The sequence below is a fragment of the Notothenia coriiceps genome, unplaced genomic scaffold (genome assembly GCF_000735185.1).
Source record: "Notothenia coriiceps isolate Sejong01 unplaced genomic scaffold, NC01 NC01_scaffold00033885, whole genome shotgun sequence".
Lineage (NCBI taxonomy): Eukaryota > Metazoa > Chordata > Actinopteri > Perciformes > Nototheniidae > Notothenia > Notothenia coriiceps.
This window is the reverse complement of record NW_011366586.1, coordinates 37260-54031: the sequence shown is the minus strand read 5'-3', so window position 1 is coordinate 54031 and position 16772 is coordinate 37260. Positions and strand designations below refer to the sequence as shown.

Below are 16772 nucleotides of genomic sequence, written 5' to 3'. Positions count from 1 at the left end.
AAAATGTATAAGTCCCTCATTCGAGTAATAACAAAGGACGTTTAATAAAGGTGTAAGAGTAAGATGTACATGATTTCAAATGCTTAATTCATCTTACGCTTGGCTAGAAATCAAGCCTCTCTTTGAGCTTCCATTAAGAGGTTCTTTTTCCCTCAACCCCCAAAAGACTCCTTCACTGTTCGGTCTGTTTGCCCTCTCTTTCTCTAGCCATGGCATTCTTCCTCTCGTTGCCGAAAGACTCTCCACTCTTGCTGAAACTTAATTTGAAGTCTGGCCTATAAGGACAGTAGGAGAAGGGCAGGCAAAGAATAAGCTATGATCCCTAGTAGAAAGAGGATGACATGGTTTGAGTGATGTTTCATACAACACACATCACTTTGCCACAACTAGAGTATGGCCACATTCTTTCTATAGTCATCCGCACCTGTCAAAAGCCATGCCGGGCATCCGGTGGTGTGGTGTGTGTGTGTGTTGTGTGTGTGTGGTGTGTGTGTGTGTGTGGTTTCCAATTGTGTTTTTTTTTCGTGTATGGTTATTTGTTGAGTGTGTTTATACTGAGTGGCAGCAACAGGGAGAGTTATTTACTTTGTCTAGGCCATATGATATCGATGTTGAAAATAGAAATACTCAGACATCCATTGGCTGAGTTGTGAGTTGAAGTTGAAGTTGGCTGGGTCGTCCTGAGGGGCCACAGACAGGCTCTCTTCAGCCTTTTCTGGGAAGTAGACGCGCGAGTCCTGCCTTTTCGGCTAGAATGAAGGAAGCATAATACATTGAAAAAATATATTACTATGTTATTATACTATATACTATATTATATTATATATATATATGCTATATTTACCACGCCACATACAGGGATTAGGTATTTCACCTGCCCTGTCTATTGCATAATAGGAATATTTACATTTATGAATGCTAATGCCTTATGATGCACGCTGACTCTTTGGAGCGTGACCGGGGAGCTGAAGGTGGCGGGATACACCATCTCTGAGTCGGACACATTGTCCTTCTGGTTCAAATCCGTCCTGCTAAAGTGCTCACTGCAACACGGCATGATCGCCTGCAGTGAGCACGCTTCCCTCTCAAGTCAACTTCCCATTCTTCTCATATCTTTGGGGGAACCTTCAAATAAAACGTTGGAATTTGAGAGTCAACACAAACATTTTTTAAGAAGGAGGTCAAGTTATTTTCTTCCTTCTTTGCCTAAGATAGATTGATTAGATATTGACTTTATTCAGCCCACAACGGGGAAATTCACTTGTTACAGATTTATAAAGTTGTGAGTTGGCCATACACCATAATGTTTGCTGGCTTCTACGGATTTCGCTGGCGGACATGCAATACAAGTACAATATATTCTATTTTCAATACAACCGCAATTAATGAATGTGAGTGCTTACTTCGTGACAAAGCCAGTGTTGGGCTAACGCGTTACTGTAAGCGCAACTACTTTTTGCTGTACTATATCGTCCTCGGATGATATTCCATTAAGTACGCCGTTATAGTTACTGTGATTTAACGATGGGTGCGCTACTGCGTTAATTATGTGATGGATCTGAACAAATTCCCTGCGGAGGTAAGTTTACAGGCGAACAGCGATGCTCTCACGACCATGAAAAGTGAACAAAACAGAGGGAATGTGATTTGGTTAACGCCTGGGGTCAACATTTCGGGTAAGCCAATCAGAAGACGGAGTTTGGGCGGGGCTTGCCTTATGGGGAATCCCACACGAACACTTGACTAATGCTAACACCGCCCACACCGACGGCAACGCTCACCACCGCACACCACATCACGCACGGCCACCACACACGGCACACATGCACCACCACAGGACAGACACGCACACCACACACACACACACCACACACACAACAACACACCATGCACACAAAAAACAAAAAAAAACACACGCACAACACACCACCCAGATGGCAGATGCAAGTGATCAGCGAAGAGCAGCAGCGCTTGCAACTTGGAGGACGCAAAAAATATTACGGTAAAAATGTAAACTGTGGCAGGCAGGAAAGCATTGTCCCATCGAAAAACAGCAATTGCCTATTCTCCTTGAAAGCCACCTAAGTAGTATGGGCTATAAACTAGTCGCAAAGACCACGTCTCACCCCACCGGCAGTGACCCAGATGTCAGCCAGAGTCACTAAAAGACTTGATTGCCATGGTATGTTTTGTTGACGCATGCTGCCATCGCAACGGATCGGTCTCAGATAACTAGTCAGCAAAAAAACAACACAAAATTGTATTTTTATCTTAATATTTTTAAAAGTAAAGTAATCATTATTACTATTTTACTTTTATAGTTGAGTAAACTTTAATAAAGTAACTATGTACTTTTTTGGAGCCAGTATACTACTAGTTACTTTTTTAAAGTAACTGCCCAACACTGGTGAGAAAGTAATCCCCCGACCCCTGTCTGCAATGCTCCGCCGATGTGCCACAGCGCTACGCCGCACGAGTGCTCTGGGCCATCTTGAACCTCTTGCGGCATGGGTAGTAGAATGGTCTGTTACATATGGACAATGACAGCATTACATTTCCTGGCTGCTTCTTGGCGAGTTAACAGTCACATGTTATTGGAATGAGTGCTGCAGAATGTCCTTATTTTAATAAGGGTTACATGTGTGTGTCTTTCATTTCAAACAGTCGCTGGTAGATGCCACGAAGTCGGTAACACGTTCTCGTGGGTGGATCCCATTTTCCCTGGGTGGATCCCAGTTGACCCGGGTGTCGCAGTTTGACCTGAGAGGTCACAGTTTAACACATGCTGAAAACGTCTCCACGTTTCCCTCTGAGATATACCACCGTGTACGTCACGTGGGAGCTGCTGAAGAGTGCTACCAGGTCTCAGTGGACCTTGGTATCACTTAGGCGATATTCAGTGATAAGTCTGGCAACCAATAGGCTGAGTTTTAAAGATTTATTCGAGCGCGATCGCAGCTTAACCCAACGCTGAAGGACTTCTCCGGCGCGTTTCAACTGTGAAGTAAACCACGTCGCTTCACTTGCGGAGGCTGTCTGAAGGATTACACAGGGGTTCTTTCTCAGATGGACTTGGTATGCAATTAGAACGATATTCAGTAATAAGTCTGCAACAATAGCTGGTTTTAAATGATTTATTGGAAGCTGCAATGTTTTGACAGACATCCCCCAGGTCAACTCGTTTTTCTTTTTGTGAGTCTCGCTGCGCGCCCGTTATATCCGCCTCGGTACCATCAACCTCACCACCACTGGTACTGATGTTGCACACAATTGTTCCTACCAGGCCAAAATATAGCAAAGATTCTAGTGGTAACGACAGAAGAGCGATCGGAAAGTGTATTTCTGATTCGGTGAGCAGCGCCTCCACATCTGTGCCCCAGTGATCGGGAACAGTTAATTCCGGAACACCGGTGTTGCCGTTTACGGTTACACCGGTAGGAATGGGGCGTGTCGAATAACAAGGAAACACACATTTCGATCTCACTTCTGTGTTGTAGTTTATCTTTTGTGTATTTGGCTCTAGGAACACTTTTGGATGCAATTCAGTCCAGTGTGTCGAGGTTGGGGTTCGATGCCCGGATATCCGGAAGGGTACACGATGAAGCTACTATATGACAATGAGGTGCGGACTCGGGGAGGTTTTCTGGTTCAAACATTGCCAAACGTTGAATAAATCATTTCACGTATGTCTTTGTCTCCGACTTTCATTTGTACATCGTTGTTAATGTGATGTTTAGTAGCTTTGATAGCTGTCCATACCTCCAGACAGCCTAAAAGCAAGACACAAGTTGTTTACTCACAGCCCGAATGCAGCATCGAGATCCGTGGCCAGCTGTGATCCTCTCCGATTAACTTGTGACAGGACTTCTGTAGCTATTCTCCAGCGAGCAAGGTTTTTATTAAATACCTCCATCCCTCTCATCACAACAAGACTCTACACTGTGCAGAAAAAAAAAAACATAAATGAAAATAACCTTGCTGGATAGCTTAGAATGAAACAAACAAACTATCTTCCATGGCTGATAATGATGTCACAGACAAGTCCAGCGGGGCACAAGTTGAATCCATATAATGAAATTGTTATTTTATATGTATGTTTTTATATGCCATGTATTCAGTAATCAGTAACTGATTACATTTACAAAGTAACCATCCCAACCCTCTGTATATACATACATATAAAATAACAATTTAATTCCCGGTGTAACCAGTTAAACGGCAACACCTGTTCCGGCACGTTCATGTTACGTGTTCAGTACAGTTTCTCTTTACCATGGATGCACAATAACAACGGACCATATCGCCTTACTGCCAGCCCACGGAGCTGTAATAATGGATATATTGCACATGTTTGCTGTAATTCATCATTTGTAAAATATTATACTACATGGGCTGTATGATGTAAATCTCGTCAATTCGCTTTTAACGGTAGTGCCTCTCAGCCACCGTAGTGTCGTGTCAGGTGGGCGTGTCGTGTAGTGTTGTGTACTGTCCGCGGCCGCAGCTAGACCCTTCTCGAGTTTGTGCAGCCGTGAAGTTGTTGTAACTCAATAAGAAGGTAAGACACAAAGCTGCCCTGCTGCTTTATGTGTTATTTTAACATTTAACTAACCTCAGTGGGAAATAGCGGGGTAAATCAAGTTGTCTGGGAGGGACAGGTGTGGCTAACTGGTTGGCTAACTAACTGACCAGCTAGATAATGTATGTATACTAAGCTAACCATAATATACTATACAATTTGAATAGCTAATAACAATGACTTCTTATGAATTGTCACTGTTAGTCTAGCTTATATGGTTCGTTTACATCAAAATGTTAGTATTAAACAGTCTTGCGAACATGTATCACAGCTAACAGCTAGCATGTGTAGTACAGTCTTCAGCTAGCTGTCTGTCATCCATTGAGATTTGCATTTTATTCTAAAAACAAATGAGTTAAAATGACATTGTGCAATTAGTATTTTTTAAATAATGCTTGTTTTTGTAATGCTTTGTTGAAATCTGTTTGAGAGGTTAAGCAAGGAACATTTCATCTGTTAGAAAGAAGAAAACAAAACAGAAACAAGTAGGTATACACATACGAGGAATTTTCCTTGGTGTGCTTATATAAACACAGTTAAAGAAGATACATTGCAAGAAAAGGAAACTATTATAGCATTAAAATATAGCTATTTTTACATACATTTTACAAATTTAGTAAAAATATGTGCAGTATTGATATGACAAGTGGTAAGCCATGCAGATATAAGAGGAAGATTTGTGTACAATGTGCACAATTCTGAGGGTTGTGCAGGACTGCCAGAACATATAATGATTCTGCAATGCGAATGTCCTGAACTGGATCTTTCTTATACTTAAGCATGCAATCATTCAGATTAAATTAAACATTCTTGGACTAAGATGTCCCCTGTGTGCAGGGAGCCCAGAGCTGTGTTTCCATGGCCGGCAGCTGATGGGGGGAGTGATGCGGCACCACTGGCTGCTCCTCGGGGCCTGCGGCTGGGTGCTGCTCATCCTCATGTTTGTCAGCAAGTTCATCACCTTCAAAGCTGTGGATGGTAAGCTGCTGGGTCTAACGCTGACTTAGTAGTGTTAGCTAAAGGGCTAAATGTGATCAGCCCACTCTATTGTGTGTTGTCAGACTATGGAGAGAGGGTTGGTGGTCAGACCTGGACCGTGCCAGGCACCAAGATGATAAGACCAGTTCCTGTTTCCAGTCTACAGAAAACAGCTCCAAAGCCATCTGATCAGGTGACTATTAACTGTACTCCATCACTGACCCCATTAAAACAACGCCATTCACTTCTCTGCAACACTAACATATTAAAAGGTAATCCGTGACATTATTGTTGTGTCTCAGTCCTCAGCGGTGCCTCCAGTGACAGGTTGGCAGTCGGAGGTTGAGAGGCGGAGCGATATCCTCTCCTCTGTGTGTAAGAACAGCAGTCTCAGGAATCTGACTCACGTCTCCATCAGCAAATTCGTCCTGGACCGCATCTTTGTCTGCGACAAGCGCAAGATCCTGTTCTGCCAGACGCCTAAAGTGGGCAACACACAGTGGAAGAAGGTCCTCATTGTGCTCAATGGTAAGTACGGGTTAGTAGAATGTAATAACAATGTCTAGAAGTCTTTCACATGATGACTTATGTGGTGAATATTGACAGGAGCATTCCCCACCGTGGAGGAGATCCCAGAAAACCTTGTCCATGACCACGAGAAGAACGGCCTGCCACGCCTATCATCACTCAAGCCACAGGAAATTACTCACAGGTTTGTTAAGACTTAATGTTAATAATGTAGCAGCCACCAGGGTGAGCCAACGCTTACTTGCTGAGTTCATTCTTATATATGATCCTTTAGGAATGCTTTACAAACTTGCCCAAAAAAATATTGCTTACTAGTAAAATATTGACCATCAGTAGCTTTTTGGCTGGAAGATAAAAATGCTATAAGTGTTTATGATAGTCAACAGTATTGCAGAATTGCCTTCTGGGACAAATAAATAATAATATCATCATTTACAGCTGTTTTCTCATAAACCTGTATTTGCCTCAACAGATTAAGTACTTACTTCAAGTTTTTCATCGTGAGAGACCCCTTTGAGCGGCTGATCTCTGCGTTCAAAGACAAGTTTGTGAAGAACCCACGCTTCGAGCCTTGGTACAAGCATGACATCGCCCCGGCCATCATCCGGAAGTACCGCAAGAGCCACCGTGACAATGAGCTCTCCGCCTCCGGCCTGCACTTTGAGGACTTTGTCCGTTACCTGGGCGACGCAGACGGCCGCCACCGCATGGACCGTCAGTTTGGTGAGCACATTATTCACTGGGTGACTTACGCAGAGTTGTGCGCGCCGTGCGAAATACACTACAACGTGGTGGGCCACCATGAGACACTGGAGCAAGACGCCCCTCACATCCTCAAAGCAGCGGGCATCGACCAGCTGGTGTCCTACCCCGCCATCCCTCCAGGCATCACACGCTACAACAGGACCAAGGTGGAGCGCTACTTCTCAGGCATCAGTCAACGCGACATCAGGCGTCTGTACGCACGTTACATGGGAGACTTCAGCCTGTTTGGTTACCCGGGCCCAGACTTTCTACTGAACTGAAATGATTAACACTGACTAAAAGACATGTTTGCATATATCCTCCCAACATCTTTGGTTTACTGAAACAGAGGTGTATTGTAGCGGACTATGTGCCACTGGCAGACCTCAAAGGCTGGTAGATGGCACACTGTAATGTTTTTATTTTAGGAATGATTGACAGGTTTTGGCTGTATTTGCAATGACCGGCAAAAGAAGCAGCAGGATTTATCGTTTTGTGCAGGAGGTAAGAAGTAGATACAAAGAACATTCACAGGTACAGAACACATGTTATCTTATATTTAATACTCATGAATGATTTGTCCTCATATGTCAAAGAGAGGTACTCTGTAATGCTGGGGATACAGGCCCGTTACCCTGTAATGTAGCTACTATATACTGCACTGTTTGGATCACCAGTTACAATGGTGTGCGTTTGACATGCTGTGTCTTTTCTGTACTTCTTGCTGGACATAGGAGATGGCCTATTTCAGGGACGCTAGCATGTTTGGAAAAAGAGGGTAAACTGCAAAAATATAAGAGGAAGTTATTGGACATCTTTCATTTATGTTTTTAGGAGTTACGAATTGCCATTAACTATTTTTGTAACCATTGTTTTTTGCTTTATGCAAGGCCTATTATTGCCTTGTGATTCAGTTGATCAGTCATCGGAAGACCTTGGTCCCGCCCTTATCCTCACTGTAGCCATCGTTCTGCCTTTACTGAAACTGACAAAAGTTACTCCATGCTTCTGACTCCATTTACTCAGCTGTTTACTGCACTGGATTTAAAAGGATCCGTTTTCTATCAGAATTGTACCGTGTAAATGTTCTTAACATGACTTGCAACTCAACATTTGTATTACATGTTGCTATTTATAATATTATTAACCTGACACCAACAGTTTCTAAATTGTAAGACAGTGCTGTCTCCCTGCATCCACCTGGTGACTTTTTGGACAGGCGGTCATAAGACAAGGACAGCACTAGTAAGTAATAAAGGTTGTATTTAAAAAAAAAAAAACAGTTCCTTCTTTTTTTTGTTGAGAAAATACATGATTTGTGTGTGTGCTCCCTTATACCTGTACTGTATGTTGCTTCAGTAGTATAAAACATCCACAAGATGGCAGTAAACTATTACCATTTTTAGTTATTAGTTAGAAAGCAACCAACTCTGTTGAACCCTTGAACCAAATGTCAACACACGCACGCTGTTGATAGACAACACAATGACTTCAGAGCCATGTGTCAGCAACAAATACTTCCAGGCAGTGCGGGCGGAACAGAATGATCATTATCAGTGTCATCTGCACAAGCTTACCTTACCACAGATGGATTTAAGTGGATTTACTCCTCTTAAGCGTTAGTTAAGTGTCTTAAGTGAGTGCCATACGTTAAGGCTTTGTGATTGTGTGTGTGTGTGTATGCAGGGGCGCCGTAAGGGGGTGAAAAGTTAGGACGATTCTAGGGGCCCGTGACTGACAGGGGCCCAAACTATTTTAGAACATTAAGAAAAAAATGTTTAAGTAACCAATGTGATTATCTTTTCATGGGGCCCAAAATCCCTTGCGGCGCCCCTGTGTGTGTGTATGTATGTATGTGAGTATGTATGTATAGTGTGTGTGTGTTGCCCCCGTGGCAGGTTACCTCTCATCCTGTCAGACTGGTTTTCCCAGCCCTGCCGTTTGATTGTTTAGTTGAATGTGTTTAACCAAAAGCTTAGCGCTGTCTGTTTGAAAATGTCATTGTGTATATAATGATAAATAAGTGGATTTCTGCAGCTGAACATNGTACAAATCCTCCAGATTATACTCATATCTGTTACCAGGAACTGTAAATCAAAAAGGTTTATCATTGTTGAAAAGGCAATGCGGACAATGTGTTATATGATGGATGCATTAAAGAGGACTTTATGTAAGCTGGCCTAGTTCTTCCATAGAGATGCTCCTTGTTGTACATACATTCCACAGATGGCGTGTGAAAACCAACAAAGGGTTGAGAAAGGTGGGGCCACCAAAAGCCTCCAGGAACAGCTTCCCTTCATACACTCTCCAAGACCCCGCTGTGGATCACCCAAAACTATTCAGCCGCCGTGACTTCTGTGCAGCGTCAGCACACAGTTCAACTCGAATTCAGGGAAAAATGAACAAAATGCGAGCTTTAATGACAAAAAAGCTACTTCCACAAAAACAAAACTAAAAAGAACCACAGTGATATCATGAGGAACAAAAGGACCGGAGCTAGTGAGGTCGAAATAGGATTGTAATAAAATAAAAAATGTATAAGCAGAAAGTTGATTATATAACACTATTATCTCACATCTTAACAAAAAAATGAGGAACCTACGTGAAACAGACATAATTACCCATTTACATTAGACAAAAGGGCTAAAAAGGTAATGTTAGGCTTTTTGGGTTCTCCCTTTCCTGTCTCTCCTCCGCTTTTTGTGCATAAAATGTTGCACAGGTTAAAATCCCTGTGTTCTATTTCGTATATGGCTTCGCCCTTAAGGCTATCGCTATTGGTAATCCCCCTGCGCCCCCGCGCCAGCACTGAAAACACTTGTTAGTCCACGCCCCACCCGCAAGTGGGCCCCACCCTCGGGGCCCTCCTTCCGGTATAAATAGGAAGGTGCCCGGCAATCTGTCCCTCTTTTTTTCAGCAAACCAGGCACAGTTACTGAAGGCACTAGGCAATTGATGTAACATCTGATGAGCAACAACTGCTGTCGCGTGGTTGTCCCTCATGGTGTGCTCTGGGTCTTTATAATGAGTTGATGACCTGCAGAGATAAAGAGCAGTATGCTGAATCCTGCCGGGGGTCAGTGCACGCGTACGCGCTCTAAACCAGTCAGTGTTATCATGCACTGTAGCTCGTCTCCTCCTGTCTCGGGCGGACAGATAGCGGAGATGCGGTTACTAGCTTTCTTTTGTTGCTGTGGCTCGAGTGAGGACGATGGTTGCCCGGTCCAGGGCTTACGAGCCCTTGCGGACTGGCTCGTGTCCTTGGGTTGCAGTAGGTGCCGGGCAGGGAGTTCCGAAGCAACTCCTGCCCCGCCTCCCCCACGTGTTCACCGTTTCGGTCTCCCCTCCTCTCTCCTCCCGGACGGGGGAGACATAGTCGGAGCAGGGGGGTGCCAGCTTGGCTGGTTCCGAACATCGCTTTTCCCCCTCTCCGTCTACCATCAGTCGCGGCGGGCGTTTTCTGTTACGCGAGACGGCCAGAAAAAGTGCTACTGGACGCCCAATCAGCCCGACGGGCTGTTCGGACCCCAGTTCCACGCCATGGTGGAGTCCATGAAGACGGCCGCGGAACAGGGTGGACGGCATTGCGCCATGCAGTGTACAGCTGGCTCCAGTTTCGGGTCTGAGCTGCCACAGCGGCACCAACGGCCCGCAGCAGCCGCGGGTCCCCACGGCCGGCCACAGGGATGGCCGCAAGCGGAGAGACGCCACAGCACCCCCCCGGCTGCAGGGCTCCGTCCCAGCGTCTGCCGCCCCGCGCCACCCCAGTGAGACCAGGGTTCTTCCCGGCGGCTAAGTCAAATGGGAGTGAGGCTCCTCCCGCCTCTGTTGTCGGCTCCTGCGGAGAGCCTCCGGTAGGAAGCGGAGCCGGTAATTAAGCAGCTGCCACTAATTCTGTTGATAAGTAGACAGCATGGCTCCCTGCCAGGTATAGTCCTGCTGTTTGTAACCTAGTCGTTAAGTTAAACCTGGCAGAGCTCCGTCATTCCTTCTGTGGCCCCGAGATACGCCTCCTACACACGGTCATAACCCATGAGCGCCGTATAACTGCCTTCATGTGGACAGCACTCACACACTCCACTCATCCCCTGAGCCTGTACACGCCTCATGATGACAGCGGAGTGAAACGCAGCGTGGTGGAGGTTTCCTCGCAGCCTTTCGCTTCACGGGGCAGCGGCGGCGAGGGCAATGGCCCGGCCTCCCTCCACCGGTTCACCGTTCGTTCTCCCTCCCTCCTCTCCCCCGGACGGGGGAGACAGAGTCGGAGCAGCGGTGCCAGCTTGGCGGTGCGAACATGCTTTCCCCCTCTCCGTCACCAACAGCGCGGCGGAGTCTGTTACGGAGATGGACCAGAAAAGTGCTACTGGACACTCCAATCAGCCCGGACGGGCTGTTCGGACCCGTTCATGAAGACGCCGCCGGAACAGTGGGACGGCATCGCAGCATGTACAAGCCTGGCTCCAGTCGGCTGAGCTGCCACAGCGGTCCACCAACCACCGCAGCAGTCGCGGCGTCCACGCCGGCCAGCATGGACGGCCGCAGAGCGGAGAAACCCACACAAACCCCCCGGCGCGCAGGGGCTCCGTCCATCGCTCGCTCCCCCGCCACCCCAGAGGACAGGGTCTCCCGGGCGGCGAGTCAAAGGGGAGTAGAGCCCCCCGCTCCTGGTCTGCTCCGCGAGAGCTCTCCGAGGAAGCGGAGCCGGTAATTAAGCCGGACCTGCCCACTAATCTGTTATTAAGTAGGGACAGCAGGGCTCCCTGCAGAAGCCTGCTGGTTTTTAACCTAATCGGTTAATAAACCTGCAGAGCTCGGCGGCATTCCCCTGTCCGAGATACCCATCCTACATACGGTCGATAATAACCCATGAAGCGCCGGTATAACGCCTTCATGGGGACAGCACTGCACACACCTCCACTCATCCCCTGAGCTTGTACACGCCTCATGAGACAGCCGGATGAAACGCAGCGTTTGGAGGTTCCTCGCAGCCCTTTGCGCCTCCACGGCAGCGGCGGCGAGCCAATGCGTGCCGGTCACCATAGACAACATTACAGCACATCACAGAGAAGCCAGAACGGCGGAATGAGCAGTTATTCCAGGCTGAGTGCCCCAGCGGAAGCGCCCGCAGCGCCACGGCCCAGGGCTCGCTATCAGAAGCCTGCTGGTCTTTAACCTACGGTTAATAACTGCAGAGCTCGCTGAATTAAGCCGGCTGCCCACTAATCTGTTGATTACCAGCAGGGCTCATCTGGCAGAAGCTGCCCGTTTTAACCTCGGTTAAGTAACCTGCAGAGCTCGCCGGCATTCCTCTGTCCGAAATACGCCTCGTACACACGGCCTATAATATAACCCATGAGCGGCCGTTATAACGCCTCATGTGCAAGCACTGCCACACCAACCTTCCATTCCATCCCCGACGTGTACGCCCTCATGGTGAGAGTCGGAGTGAACGCATGCGTGTGGAGGCTTCCTCGGGGGGAATGAGCAGGTAGTTGCCAGGCTGAGTTTCCCCAGCGGTAGCGCCCGCAGCCCCACGGCGCCAGGGCTCGACTGCAAGAAGCCTGCTGGTTTTAACCTATCGGTTAATTAAACCTGCAGAGCTCGCTAATTAAGCCGGCTGCCACTAATCTGTTGATTAAGTACAGGCAGCGGCTCGCTGGCAGAAAAGTCCTGCCGGTTTTTAACCTCGGTTAATAACCTGCAGAGCTCGGCGCATCCTCTGTCCGAGATACGCCCTCCTAAACACGGTCAAATAAACCATGAGGCGGATGTTTAAACGCCTCGTGTGGACAGCACTGCGCACACACCTCCATTCATCCCCTGAGCGTGTACCACGCCTCATGATGAGAGCCGGAGTGAAAGGCAGCGTGTGGAGACTCCCTGGCAGTGGCTCGTTGCCTATGACGACCACAGAACATCTCGAGCATGTGCCGCCCGCTCTTAGATGTTTCTCAGAGTGGCAGCGCGTGTGTCTTTGATGGACAAAGATGATGAGCAGGCTGATCAGGCAGTAGGATACGTCCTGCAGTTCCGCCTCTCCCCCACCCCCACAGTTCAAGTGGGATACACGAAACACTCCTGTCCTCCAGAAGCTTCATTCTTGCCTCCAATCGAGCTGCTGGAACTCCTTTGAAAGAGGATATCCAGGGTTCCTCAAAGCGGAGGAAAACAAGGGTTTTCACTCCCGTTATTTTTCTAATCCCGAAAAAGACTGGGGGAATGAGACACCTGGATCTGGGTCAGTATTCCACATGCTGGACTGTATCCAAAAGGTGGCTGGAATGTTTTCACTGCAGGTACGACTGGTTCACTTCCACCACAGAGACAGGAGCGTGCCGACGACCATCATCCCAAACCAGGAAATTCGCTGCGTTTTCCAGTTCAGGGAATACATGACCAGACCAATCGTCTGCCGTGTCGGATATTTTCCTGGGTCCTCGCATTTGTGTAGAGAAAGCTGAGCACTACACAGAGGAGGGATGAGATGTGGTTTTCTCTGATCGACCTGCTATTTGCCTGGCTCGCCCAGGGAGGAAGTCGCTTTACAGACGGTTAATCTCGTATCGCATCTGTCAACGCCTGGTTTCATAATAAATTGGAAGAATGAGCTGTCCTCTTCCTCAAGACAATCGTTTATCTGGGAGGGAGTTAACTCAGCCAGCATGAGGAGCGCGACTCTCGCGGCAGCGAGGGAAGAACTGACAGCTCTCCTCCCGGCGGTGTCCGACAACCCACACAGCCCTCTCCGTGACTGCAGCTGCTCCGGCGTTGGCGTCAGCTGGTCTCACGTGATGATCCCCCGAGTTCTTCCAACCAGGGGGCAACTCCCAGAGGTCTTGGTCATTCGCTGCAGAAGCCTGTGTTTTAACCTATTGGTTTATAAATGTGCAGAACTCGCCGCATTCCTCTGTCCAGATATGCCTCCGTATCACACGGTCATAATAACCACGAGCATCCGTTGTTATAACGCCTCGTGTGGATCAGCATGCCACACACCTCTCATCCCCTGGGTCGTGGTGACGGGCCTCATGAGGGAGAGACGGAGTGAAAGCAGCGTGTGGAAACTCCCTCGCAGCCCTTTTGCTCTCACGGGCAGTGGCGGCGGATGTGCGTGGTCGTCACGCATGAAGACCTTACGGCACTTCACAGAGAAGCCTCTCCCCCCAGCATGTCCATGGGATACAAGAAACACTCCTGTCATCCAGGAACAGTGTCTTGCGCGGTTTTACCTCCGTATTTTTCTCAAAATCTCTGTTCGGTGCGCGGCGCTGTCCTGCTATGTGGGCTGCGCACGGTCCTGGCGCCGTTCCAACGCCTGTTCGGCACTATAGAGAGAGCTCAATCGGTCGCAACCTCCGTCTCCACAACGGTCTGTCCGACCACTGGCTGGTGTGAAGGGCTGTTTGTACAGGCATATGTGCTCCTCTGGGTGGAGCCCCCGGACGAAACATCAAGGCGCACCCACCAGAGGAATTCCCTCCTCCACGGCTTTTGCACGGAGGAATGTCAGTGGAAGATTTTGCACGGCTGCATCTTGGTCGTTTCCCCCTGTTCATTTATCATTTTTATTTGAGGACTGTCTCCCATTCCTCTCTGACACACCCTGTACTGGGTCTGTCCTGTCGGGGTGAGTGACGTCAGGGAGCCAGCTGTGCGCCTCTCTCCTGCCTTTTGGCACGCGGAGAGCGGCCCATTTCCCTCTTATAGGAGGGAATGTTCCTTTTTCCTCTAACACACTTTGTACGGACGTGTCCTGGTCAGAGGCTGAGTGACGTCAGGGATCCAGCTGTGCGCTCTCCTGCCTGTCTGCACGCAGAGAGCTGCTGTCCCCCACTACGATCGCAGGCGAGGTGGGACTTTCGTCTCTACTTTCTCACAGCGGGCCGGCTTATGTATGTGTTCCCAGTCTTCACCCCGTCGGGAAGATAGGGGGGGCATTTTTTTTGTTTTGCTATGTTCCAGGTACGGTGATGAGCCATTACGCATGGACACAGTCAGGCAGGGGTGTTATTGAGCAGGTATGTCTGTGCTCTAGTGTCCGGGCGGACCCAGTGGGCGCAGACTACATCATGCTCGCCCTTAACCAATGAGCGATAGCCTTAGAGGGCGAAGCCATATAAGAAATAGAACTGAGGTGTAACCTACTGTAACCCCAGCTTCTATGAGTAAATGCGCAGCCTCTAAGTGCCGGGCCCCACTGGCTCTACGAATAGCTGAAGAAAAAGTATGTTGTAGAGGGAGCAGATTGCCGGGCCACCTTCCTATTTATACCGGAAGGAGGCCCGAGGGTGGGGCCCACCTTGCGGGTGGGCGTGGACTACAAGTGTTTCAGTGCTGCGCGGGGGCGCAGGGGGATTACCCAATAGCGATAGCCTTAGAGGGCTGCGCCATTTACTCATAGAAGCTGGGGTTACAGTAGGTAACCTCAGTTCTCTGTGTACTTCAGAGGGAGTTTCTCTCCCACACTCCCCCCCTTCTGCCTGAAACACTTCCATTGGACTCTTTTGTTTACTTCTGTATAAAAGTGACAACACTATGTAACAGTTCACTTCTTTTGACTGGTGCTACAACAAATTGTACGGCTAAGGGGCGGGACATCTCTAAGCGGCTGATCAATCACACAGAGCCAGCCAGCTAACCAATCAGAGAAGACTTGGCTCTGGTTTCAGACAGAGGATGAAAATAGGTGCTGCAGCACAGGCAGTATGAGAATAAGTCCTTTTTGAACATTAAAGCATGGAGACATGTCACAGTAGAGGCATCAAATACAAATATGAATCTAACAATTAGCATAATAGGGCACATTTAAGGTTTCATTTGTTTGACTAATGATTTTACTGTTCTAACATAAACCAAAGCCACATTTATATTTTCACACATCTTCCTAGTGCACCATTTTAAAACACTTCATATGTGTCATCTTGTTCCCATAATTTCCTCTGAATTGTCACTGAAAAAACAAACTGCTCTGTCATTTGGATTTCTGCCGCAGTTGGCCCTGTCCCAGCCCCAGCCCCGGGGACTTGTGGGTAATAAGCCTTGTCTTTGATGATGCTGAGGCTGGTGTGTGTGTGTACATGTGTGTGAGGTTACTGTCCTCCACTCACATAGATAGTAGTGAGGTGATTAGATCTAATGACTACACACTAGGTGAGCCTCACCGGACTCATTTTCCAAGAAACCTCAAGGGCGAACTTGTTCATTCAAAGTAGACCCTTTGTCCCTGTGAGTCTTTTATTCAAGACTGTTTTTAAGTGTTCTTTTATTTATTTATTTTTCTTCCCTCCTGTAGGACCGGGGAGTTCACCTTGCGTGTCGCGGACCCTGAACTGTTCTCTCAGCCCGAAATAATCCAAGTTCAAGCCGTGTCAATGCAGGTACTGAACCAAAACACTTCTTTCAGCTCTCCTTTTATTTCATCTGTCACTTCCCAACACACGTTTTCCAAGAATGACTCAAGACATTGAAATGCCATGTTTTCATCCATAGACATATTTATTGCATCGTATGTAGGCACCCAGCTGAAATGAGAGACAAAAATAGATATCTAAACCTGAATTCAGTAACATTGTAGGTAATGGAGAAGATAGTATAGACTTTAAGGACATGTTCCTTCTCTTTTGTCAAGGCAATATCTGATGGATTCTTTTAACTCGGGGCAGAAAAGTGTTAAACAACGACTAGTTCACTTTATCAAAACAGAATTAAAATGATTACCAAAGGTGAGAGTAGGAACGATAGACCGACAGATTGAGAGCCTGTCTTCTGGCTCAGCTCTATATTAGTCACAATTGTGAGTTAAAGTGACTACAATACCGCTCCCCCTGCTCCAGTTCTCCGGTCTTGTAAATTACTATTATTGTTAGATCAGATGTCTCCTCAATTCTAAGCCAAGCACATGAGCGCGCCTCCACGAGGGTAGATTTCTTGCGTTCATGACGTA

General features: G+C 47.6%; 2 protein-coding genes across 3 annotated transcripts in view; both read left to right on the top strand.

The window, feature by feature from the left end:
• LOC104961863 (extracellular matrix protein FRAS1-like) overlaps positions 1 to 16772 on the top strand; it is a gene marked incomplete at its 3' end in the record, with an annotated part of 65222 nt that overhangs the window by 11575 nt on the left and 36875 nt on the right. The window contains exon 6 of the mRNA XM_010790208.1: positions 16122 to 16206. Within this exon, the coding sequence (XP_010788510.1) occupies positions 16122 to 16206 (85 nt within the window). The remainder of the gene's footprint in view (positions 1 to 16121; positions 16207 to 16772) is intronic.
• Positions 4148 to 7823, top strand: chst10 (carbohydrate sulfotransferase 10). 2 transcript variants are annotated; one of them, XM_010790201.1, is made up of 6 exons: positions 4148 to 4558; positions 5417 to 5557; positions 5641 to 5750; positions 5860 to 6085; positions 6164 to 6269; positions 6558 to 7823. In XM_010790201.1, exons 2-6 carry the CDS (start codon positions 5452 to 5454, stop codon positions 7108 to 7110), a joined length of 1101 nt encoding a protein of 366 aa, XP_010788503.1. In that variant the 5' UTR covers positions 4148 to 4558; positions 5417 to 5451; the 3' UTR covers positions 7111 to 7823. The 2 variants fall into 2 exon arrangements, with proteins under 2 accessions (XP_010788503.1, XP_010788504.1); XM_010790202.1 differs by having other exon boundaries at positions 5400 to 5557.

Excerpts from the sequence above, each read along its gene's own strand:
- chst10 (XM_010790201.1), top strand. The coding sequence starts at position 5,452 with ATGGGGGGAGTGATGCGGCACCACTGGCTGCTCCTCGGGGCCTGCGGC. Across the intron at positions 5,751-5,859 it reads CTCCAAAGCCATCTGATCAG|TCCTCAGCGGTGCCTCCAGT; the intron begins GTGACTATTAAC and ends GTTGTGTCTCAG. Across the intron at positions 6,270-6,557 it reads CCACAGGAAATTACTCACAG|ATTAAGTACTTACTTCAAGT; the intron begins GTTTGTTAAGAC and ends TTGCCTCAACAG.